The sequence below is a fragment of the Herpailurus yagouaroundi genome, unplaced genomic scaffold (genome assembly GCF_014898765.1).
Source record: "Herpailurus yagouaroundi ecotype Mexico unplaced genomic scaffold, PumYag 315, whole genome shotgun sequence".
Taxonomy (NCBI): Eukaryota; Metazoa; Chordata; class Mammalia; order Carnivora; family Felidae; genus Herpailurus; species Herpailurus yagouaroundi.
Genome location: NW_024412532.1, coordinates 326256 through 336821, shown reverse-complemented (window position 1 = coordinate 336821; position 10566 = coordinate 326256). Strand labels below are relative to the sequence as shown.

Below are 10566 nucleotides of genomic sequence, written 5' to 3'. Positions count from 1 at the left end.
CACTCAGTTCTTTCATTCATCACAAAGTAATTAATTAATTATTTAATTAAAAATTGTAAATGGATTTCAGTAATTCTTCAGGGACTAGCTTCTATTAATTACTCATCTAGTCATTTACTTTGGATAAGTGTGATTGTAAAAATCATATTCGACTTTATGTCCTGTCTGTGCCTGTGAGATGTTTAAACAATTAATGCACAAAATTTTTCATCTATTTTTAAGCTCCCCCAGGTTAGGCTTTATGAGGAACTTGGTGTAATATTTAATAAACAGAAAAGGATTAATAGCAATTTCATTGACAACAATTAAATTTACGTATGTATTTCAGCTGAAATCGTGTGTTTAAAATTAATTCTTCTACTAACTTTAAATTCCCATGATTAAGATGTGTGAGACTGAATTTTATATTTGTTTAGATTTCTTTTCTGAACAACATTCCAGGCATTTAGTGTGGCTGATGTTAGGGCAGAATCCCAGAGTTATGTGAGTTCTCTGCTACCAGCCTTAAGTGAATGATGTGCTCTAAATTCTTATTTTTAATTTATTAAGTCAAAAGAATATGTGATGAGATATTTGTCATATTGATTACAAAATTCAAAAGCTACCTAAACCTATGAACCCCTGTTGATATGCTATAACAATGACATAAAAGGGAAACGGTACAGTGTAGTGGTTAATTCCTCGATCTCTGATTTGAGTATCAGTTACACAAAATTAGCAGGGTAACCTTGGTCAACTTATTTTGCCTGAAACTTAACTTCATTAAAATGGGAATGCATGTGCAGACTTTCTCACTTAAACCTTTTCATTATGAATATGCTTCACAACAAATTTTGAAGTGTGCTTATTGAATGTGTTAATAGCTATTTCCTGTTCACTGAGATAAGTTTCACAGATGTCTTGTAACATTCTACTGCCTGGAAATGTTGATTCTCCTTTAAAGGGTTCCCCAGGTGTGTTTGGTTGCACAAATGTTTGTTTTCCTTTAACTTAATTTTACTCTGTACCAAACTTCTATATTCCACCTTTCTTCAGACCATGGGGATTCTAAGGCAGAATTCCCGAGATGAATGGACTGAGGACTATTAGGTCACCAAAGTATAGTTTTGTCATTGAGAGCTGATGTTCCTGCTAGAGCAGCTCTAACTTAGTCTAGTGACATCGCAATAATAACCACAGGACATCACAGTGGAAAGATTTTAAAAATGACACAGGCGTATCTGAAGATATTGCTTCCTAATATCCTTTTCTTATCTTCATTTTTTTTTGGGGGGGGGGTCAGGTAAGTGAGTAAAATGAAATTAAAGTTGGTAGTCTGCTGAAATTCCCGAATCATAAGGATTTTCTCTCTCTTTTTCAATTCAACAAACATTTATTGAATACCTCCTGGGTGCTAACTTTTAGCAGGGGGAAATTAAAACTTTTGTTTCAGGCTGCATACATTGTTCTATATGTCTGGATTATACCCTGATTTATAGGAAGATATTTTTGTACCTCGATCATAGCCTATTCCGGGGGGGCTAGAATGACTTGGACAGTGATTATTAGGTACAGTGCTTTGGACTGTGCCTTGAAGGTTTTTGAAAACTCACTAAGAATAGACCATACTTTTGGGACAGGTAAATTCTGCTGATTGTTTCTATTTATTCAAACTTACTTTACACAGAACTGAATTTTCTACTCCAGGCTTGATGTTATCCTTGAAGCTATAGGGAAATCTAAGTGTCACCAGAGAGGTATTCCAGGTTTCATGCTTGTGATGAGCATGCGTCGGTAGGAGTGGGGAAAGAATGAAGATGGGTAATGTTTTATTGGCCATGTCATGTTTAGCAAACACACCTCTGGAAATGAAAATGTGTTATGTGTGTGAGTCTCACTTGAGAAGACTATACTTTTTAGATGAATTAGTTATAGTTCAGTACCTTAGAAAATTCAAGTGTAGAGAAAGCCATTTGAAGTTTACAAATCATTGGATTCAAAATAATTAGGAGCATATCTACACTTTCACAGAAGGATTGGTTTGTAGAAGGCATCATAACTTGTCTGGTAGGTCACAGAATCTTAGAAGGCACAAGTCCGGGCCAGTGAGAAGAGTCAGTTAGGAGGATGCAGAGAAAACAGAAATGAGAGAGGCTTTCGGTGATTCTGCCTTCCCACAGCCAGAATACACACTGTGTTCCTTTGTAATATTATACTTTATTCCTTCCCACAAAATTAATGGGGGAATGCACAGAAGCTTTGTTTCCTCCTGTCAAAAATATAAATTCAATATACAAATTTACTATGTGATTTTCAAGGTTTGATATGTTTTGCACTGGACAGACATTACAAAAATATTTATTTCATACTTGTAACTTCTTCAAGGGCATGAACGAGATATTTGGAGATTATTGCATAGCTCATAGACTTCTCAGTGATAGGGAATGTATTCAAAGGAAATCTCTTTGCAAAGACTTCTATAAACATACAAATACTGTCACCAGGTAAAATTCCCTAAGAATATATTCTATAATGACTTCAAAGTTTCCAGAAGTGAGGGGGAGATATAGAATAATACAGTAAACCAACATTGAAAAAATAATTTTCCAAGAGACAATTTCTTTTTTTTAAGTTTTTATTTATATTCCAGTTATTTAACATACAGTGTGATATTAGTTTCAGGTGTACAATATAGTGATTCAACACTTTATACAACACCAAGTGCTCATCATAAGTGCACTGCTCAATCCCCATCACCTATTTCACCCATCCTCCCACGCTCCTTCCCATTTGGTCAGATTTCATGAGTATCAGTATAAGCATGTCAAAGTTAGTTTTAGAAATTTGGAATTCCTTAGGAATCTAAAGAAATTAGGGTGGAGAATTGAAAAATATCATAAGTGTTTCATTTATTTCTAACCTGTTAAAAAGATGAAGAAGTAATAAAGGGAAGACTCACTCGAGGAATTAGAAGACAAAAGTTTGCATATACTCTCATAAACATTTTGATCATTGAACTAATCAAGATGAGTAGGAAAAAAAAGGGAGGAATAGTATAACAGCTAGATAGTGGTAATTTTCTATTTACTTTTTGACTATTTTTTTTTATTGGGGAGAGGAAATTTTCACATGGCGAAATAGCCAATGATCTAAAGAATTGACAGAAGTGTGCACTGAGATAACTGTAGATGTCAATAGAAGGACATGCAAGATAAATCCACATTTCAGGCTAGAGATAGTTTAAAAAAGGAAGGAAAGTATTTATGTTGATGATGACTGAGGAACATCACCAGGTCATTGTTTGTACATTGCCAACAACACTCATAGCTTCATCTGCCACTGCTGTTTCTAGCTTTTGCTTCATTTAATAGCAATCAAAAGATTCATTAGAAGCAAGAAACTAGCTCTGAGCTACAGTGAGGAGTGCTTTAAGATGTCAGGTTGGGGAATGCCCTGAACTGACAGGATTCGGAGATGAATGAAAAGACAGGAATTAAAGTTGTTAATGGAGAAATCTGAAACTTAATGTTTCATGGAGGGAATGTCAATCAACAACAGTGTTCAGGACCCAATCTTGCTGCCTGTGCATCCTAAACTCTCAAAGACAAGGAGTTAGACAGTGGACCCTGAGGGCAGCCTCTGTAGGATGGCAGGTTTCAACAGGATGGCACCCTTGTTAGGTCTCTTTAGCTTTTCTAAATTATGACTCATGTTATTCTGTGGGAAATGGTGTTAGCTGGACTCTCTCCTGTCAATTCTTTTTGTTAAAATTAAAATAAGATATACATGTGTGCTTCAAAAGTCAATTCTGGATTCACATTACCCTTTGAATGACCCTCCCCTAACTTGTTGGATTCATTTTCTTGGCTTGTGATACAGTGGCAGGCAGGTTATGGGGTTTGTCGATGTGATTAGCCATATTATGGACAGGATCAAAAATATATAAGTAATATATAATAAGAAACTATTATCAGGTCATCCATCCATTCATCTATGCACTCAAACATTTACTGAACACTTGTTAATGGACCAGAATTTGTTACTAACATACTGTGTCTCTTTAGGGAACTCATAGATGTGGTAGGAGTGACATACAGTATAGCCAAAGTAGTATCATAAACATTATGCTTGCACAGCATGGCCTGAGAACATAAAGGAATAAGGTCAGTTGCAGCTGGAAGAGGAAACTGTCCTCTGGAGGCGTTGTATGAATTGTACTCATGTATGAGAAGCAGTCAGCAGAAGTACAGGGTGCACATAGCAGTTCAGCCATAACAGGCAAGCAAGCAAGCAAGCAAACATTAACAAAAACAGGATTATTCAAGTAGTTCAAGAAAATTGGAGAGTATTTTGTGGGAATAGGGGAGAATCAAGATGTGAGTCTGGGAATAGACAGAGGATACCTGGCCTCATATGAAGGAGTCCAAGTGAAGGAATAGAAGTCACTAAAGGAGTTTAAGCAGGACTATAACCAATCAGAGGACTCTCCCAGAAGCCATCTTCTTTCTTTTCTCTTACTCTCTCAATTGCTTACTTCTATTTCTCTTTTCTCCTCTTCTTCTATCTCTGTAAGTTCGCTCCCTTTACCTCTCTTTTTAAAATCATCTCCATACTTAATCAAGAAATGTATCCATTCTCTCTCTCTCTTTCTCATATACATATCTCCAGCAAAAGATAGTATTAAAAATATAAGTATATAAAGGTTGCACCTCAAGATGGACCCCTTGCTGAGAATTTTTGCTATATTGATAGTTTTGATTGTTGATGAGAAAAGAGTTGATCACTTACTAGTGAAGTTTCATGCCATTTTTTTCACTTTGTGTTCTATGTTTCCTTTTAACATACTGTGCATCTTGAATTTTCAGTTTTGTACTTTTTTATTCTAAAATTTTAAAATTTTAACCTACTGTTATACTTGTTTCAGGTGTACAATATAGTGACTCGACAATTCTGTATACTGCTCACTGCTCATCAAGTTAAGTGTCTCCTTAATCCCCATTGCCTCTTTTACCTTCCACCCACCCTGCCCCACACCGCTTTCCTCTGGCAACCAGTCTATTCTCTGTATTTGAGTCTATTTTTCCATTTCTTTCTCTGTTGTTTGTTTTGTTTCTTAAATTCCACATATGAGTGAAATCATATGGTATTTATTTTTCTTTGACTGACTTGTTTCACATAGCACAATACCCTCTAGGTCCATCCATGTTGTTGGAAATGGCAAGGCCTCATTCTTTTTTTATGATTAATATCCCATTGTAAATATATATACACCACATCTTTATTATCTACCTTTATTATCTACCTATGAAAGCAACACTTGGGTTGCTTTCCCGATCTTGGCTATTATAAATAATGCTCCAATAAATATAGGGGTGCATGCATGTTTACAAATTAATGTTTTCATTTTCTTTGGGTAAATACCCGGAAATGGAATTATTTCTATGTATTAAAAAAGTCAGCTACATCACCTGGTCTCGAAAGTAGTTGCTTTATGAAGAAGAGATATTGGGGTGCCTTATAACGTAATGCCCCCTATTCACCAGACCCTGTGCTTCATGGGTGTCTCCTATGTGTGTTATGTGTGCCCTAGTGTTTTGAGATGAGTAGATAAATCTCCTTCAGTATATTCCAGGGGCACTTTTCAAACTGCTGCTTCTCTGCAGATTTTTGTTATATGCTGGCTCTTTCAGGGCAGGCACTCAGTTTCCTACAGCCCTCATGCTCTCCCAGAGCTAAACCATCTGATTTTTAATATACCTGGAGTTAAGTCCCATTGATTGTAAAAACTGGAGAAGGTGAGCTCCACTGGTTTTCACAGCCAACTGTTATGGGGAGTCATCATCTCAGGGCAGGGCCCGCATGCCTAGTGTCTCTGGCAAGGAGTCTGATCCTCCTACATGTCTCTGTGTGTGGTGTCTTCTGTTTGTGGTGAGTCTCCCAGGAGTTTGATTCCAGACCATGTTTCTGCCCCTCATACCCTTTTCCATATGACCTCCTTTCTATGATTAACTGTGGTAAGTCTGTTCTGCCAATCTTTGGATTATTTTCCGTTAGTTGTATTAATGTGGCTGTTATCTTGGTGTGTACATGGGACACGGAGAGCTCAGGATCTACTCCATCTTCCCAGAGCTCCCCTGATCTAACCTTCACTTTTGTATTTTCAAAAATCAGTGTTTTTTTTAATCAAATGCCAATTCTTTGTAAAAGGCATCTAAATGGCAGAAATAAGGATTTTAGAAAGTTAAAGTCATGTCTAGTCAATCACATTTTACTATATTAATAATTCTAAAAAGTTAGGCATTTGTTTATGTGCATATACACACAAAGATACTATTGATTCTATTATGCAAAATTTTTCACCTCTGGTAGATCTGTACCACTGTGGGTTTTTTTTAAAGTTTATTTTATTTATTTTGAGAGAGAGAGAAAGCACATGTGAGGAAAGGCAGAGAGAGGGAGAGAGAGAATCCCAAGCAGGCTCCATGCTGCCTCCGCACAGAGCCTGACACAGGACTCAGTCCCATAAGCCATGAGATTTTGACCTGAGCCAAAATCAAGAGTTGGATGCTTAACTGACTGAGCCACCTAGGTGCTCCTACATGGTCAACATATAAAAATGCCTGGCAGTCCTTGTATGTCACATCCATTGCCATTTACTTCTGTGATTGTTCCACATCTCTGTTTATTTCTGCTCTATTTTTCTTAGTTATTGGCCATGTTCTCCATAAAGAGCCCTTGTGGGAAGGCCTTAGCATCACCGCAGTAGTATTTCCTCTTGGCTCCAATACCCATCCCATGCCATGACCCTCAGGATGCCCATTTCTGTCTGACCTGGCAACTCTCAAGACTATTCTTAGCTATATAGTGTCCATGGTGATCCCATCTGCATACACAGTGCAGGGCTGTGCCAGGCTATACCCTGAGCATAATGTGAAGCGGCATAGGAAGAAGTCATGACAAGAGAAAGAATGGTTGTCAGTGATGTGGGGCCTGGAAGAAAGCTTGGTGGTAGCAGTGCAGGTGGGTGGGGAACCTGTGGAAATCAATTCACATGTGGAATAAGCATCAATATGTTTGGTTGTGAAAAGGGAAAGTAGTTTAGAAAATCTTATAAGAGAAAAAATTAATATAATAGTTGGATTCCTGTGAAAGTGATATTTCAGTATTTTTTGATCTATCAAAATACCAATTTTATATGGTTCAAACTTATATATATATACACACACACACACACACACACACACACACATACACACACATACACACGGAGCTCAACAATCTGTTGTTTTTTTATTTCTATTTTTCTAGGCATAATTAAAAATGTTTTCTATACATTTCCTTTTGTAAACTGTTCTTTTAAAATAAAGGTTTATTATTAACATTTTCATATTTTTGTACATTTAAGGTTGAATGCCTTTCCCATTTGGGTATACTATTCATAATTTAATTCCTCATTTGAATTTAGGCTATTTTCATTTTTTTTCCTTTTTTCAATAATTGTATGACATTTGCCCACTAGGTACATTTTTTGGCTCATCTGTTCTTATTACCTTAAACAAAATTTCCTGTATAGGGAATCTTAGTCATAAGGCAATTCAAAGATATTTGATTGAAATTGTAGTTTGAAATTGTATTCTGGAGATGTTATATGAATTTGTAATGGGAATAATAGAGATTGTTTCATCATAGCTTCACTGATGATATATTATTTAGTTATTCATACATAATAGCAACTCCATATTGTTTTATTTACATTTCTTTGATTGCTAGTGAGTATGACTATTCTTCATGTGATGACTATTTATATTTATTATTCTGTCCAAGTTTTTATGTGTTTGTTCACTTAAAATTTGGTTTATCATTATATTTAACAAGTATTTCCCACATTTGTTTTTTTTTTCATAAAACGTTTATATAGAAGATTAAAATTTTTGAATCTGTAGGTGTCCTTTTTTTTCTGCATGAGTTGCACATGAGGGGATATGTTTAGAAAGACTTTTCTCACACAAAGGATTGCCTAAAAGTAAGCCTATATTTCTTCTATTTCCTGTTTCTTTTGTCATTTAAATATCCATTAAGATGCATTTTATTTACTGTTGTAAGGTAAGGAATTTAATTTTCTTTTGCCAAGTTTGGTAAGCTGTGTCAACACCATTTATTGATAAATTTACCCTTTCTATACTGATTTGAAATGGTCCTTTGATAGACTCTTAATAGATCTCTCTCTTGCTTTGGGATTACTGTGCGACATTCTTTACTTTGTAGCTACTGTAAACTCTTCAAAGTACTAATATTATTATTTCACTGCTGTACCTAGTGGCTTTCTGTCACTTTTAAGATATTGACCAAATTCTTTACACAGGGTAGAGGACTCTACCTTGATCAGACTCTTATTTATTTATTTGTTTGTTTATTCCAAATTGTTCTGTTTCTTCATCCTAAATGAGTATTTCCCAAATCTTTCCTCTGGGTAGATCACTCTTCCTATTTTCCTCACTTATTTAACTCCTATTCATCATTTAGATTTTAGCACAAATGTCTTCTTCCAGGTCATAGCAGATGGCACTGCTGTGAGCTCTTATAATTCTCATAGTCCTTTGTTCTTTTCTTCAAATAACTTATCACCATTATAATCATCCACTTATATGATTAGTTATTTAATGCTTAGCTTCACAACTAGACTATAAACTACATGAAGACAGGGTATATATTATATCCCAGAATGTGGCACAGTGCCAGGTACATAGGTCTTCATGGTAGCTGCTCAATGAACATTTGTTTAATCAATAAATCATTGTATGACTTTTTTTCAAAGGACTTTTGTGACCAAGAGTGAAATTTTTTCTGTAATGTCAGAATTTGAAACCCAGTGATATCTGTTTCTTTCAATAGCTCTGGTGCATCCTTTTGTAATTATTTTTATTTGTTCCTTTCAGGTAACACAAGGTCAATGAATAAGTCAAATTACTCTCCAGTGTCTGAATTTGTGTTGCTGGGACTTTCTACCTATAGACCAGTGCAGCATTTTCTCCTTGCTTTCTCTGCAGTGTTTTACGTAACAATTGTTCTGGGAAACCTCTTGGTTGTGTTCGCAGTGACCTTTGACCCATTCTTACATTCCCCCATGTACTTCCTTTTAGCCAATCTCTCATTCATTGATTTGTGTTTTTCTACCTTAACAGTTCCTAAGATGATTCATAACCTATACTCTGGGCACAAAACCATATCCTTTCAGGGCTGTGTCATCCAGATATTTGCCCTTCATGTCCTGGGTGGATCCGAGATGGTCCTGCTCATCGCCATGGCCTTGGACAGATATGTGGCCATATGCAAGCCCCTCCATTACCTGACTATCATGAGCCCACAGATGTGCATTTTGCTTCTGTCCGGTGCTTGGGTTATTGGCCTCATTCATGCAGTGGTCCAGGTAGCTTTTGTTGTCCATTTGCCTTTTTGTGGTCCTAATGAGATAGATAGCTTTTACTGTGACCTTCCTTGGTTTATCAAACTTGCCTGCACAGACACCTACAGAATGGAATTCATGGTTACTGCCAACAGTGGGTTCATTTCCATGGGCACCTTCTTCTTCTTGCTCATCTCCTATATCTTCATCCTGGTCACTGTATGGAAACGTTCCTCAGGTGGTTTGTCTAAAGCCTTTTCTACTCTGTCAGCTCATATCACTGTGGTGGTTTTGTTCTTCGGACCGTGCATCTTTGTTTATGTGTGGCCATTTCCCACAGTGCCAGTGGATAAGTTTCTTGCCATTTTGGACTTTATGATCACACCCATTCTGAATCCCATTATCTACACATTGAGGAACAAGGACATGAAGATGGCAATGAAAAGACTGAGTAGTCAATTCCTGAGTTTGAGAATGATCTCCTAAATAATTCACAAGAGGACAAGTTACTCTATGCATTTCCAGACAACTTCAAGTAATACAAATGCTTAAATAATAATACAAAATTTACAGGGTGCCTGGTGGCTCAGTTGGTTAAGTGTCTGACTTCGGCTCGGGTCGTGATCTCGCGGTTTGTGAGTTCGAGCCCTGTGTGAGGCTCTGTGCTGACAGCTTGGAGCCTGGAGCCTGCTTCAGATTCTGTATCTCCCTGTCTCTCTGCCCCTCCCCTGCTCACACTCTGTCTCTCTCTGTATCTCAATAATAAATAAATGTTAAAAAAATACAAAATTTGGGTTTTTTTTTTCTAAAGTTACCATTTTATAATATTCAGAATAGATCACTGATTGTGAGGGTACATTGAACTATCAGATTAACTCTCTGGTTAACAAATTGTTTGAAAACTGAATTAAAGCCCTAGGAAAAGTATGGGAAGTTGATGAAAAGCTTAGATTATAGATTTAGAATCTGCTGAAAGCATGGCCTCAGACATTAGACTGTCTGGATTCAAATTAATCAACTTGGAGCTAACATACTCAAACTTTTGAGGGAACTATGAATTATACAACTTTCCTTCAATTTAAACCTGGGATATGAATGATTCAATTTTATTGTTTTCTTTCTTTTTTTTTTTTTTTAATTTTTTTTTTAACGTTTTTTTTTATTTATTTTTGGGACAGAGAGAG

General features: G+C 36.3%; 1 protein-coding gene across 1 annotated transcript; it reads left to right on the top strand.

The window, feature by feature from the left end:
- Positions 1 to 8929: 8929 nt before the first annotated feature.
- LOC121021751 (olfactory receptor 4F6-like) lies at positions 8930 to 9868 on the top strand. The gene has a single exon (XM_040462382.1). The coding sequence runs from the start codon at positions 8930 to 8932 to the stop codon at positions 9866 to 9868; it is 939 nt and encodes a 312-aa protein (XP_040318316.1).
- Positions 9869 to 10566: the final 698 nt, after the last annotated feature.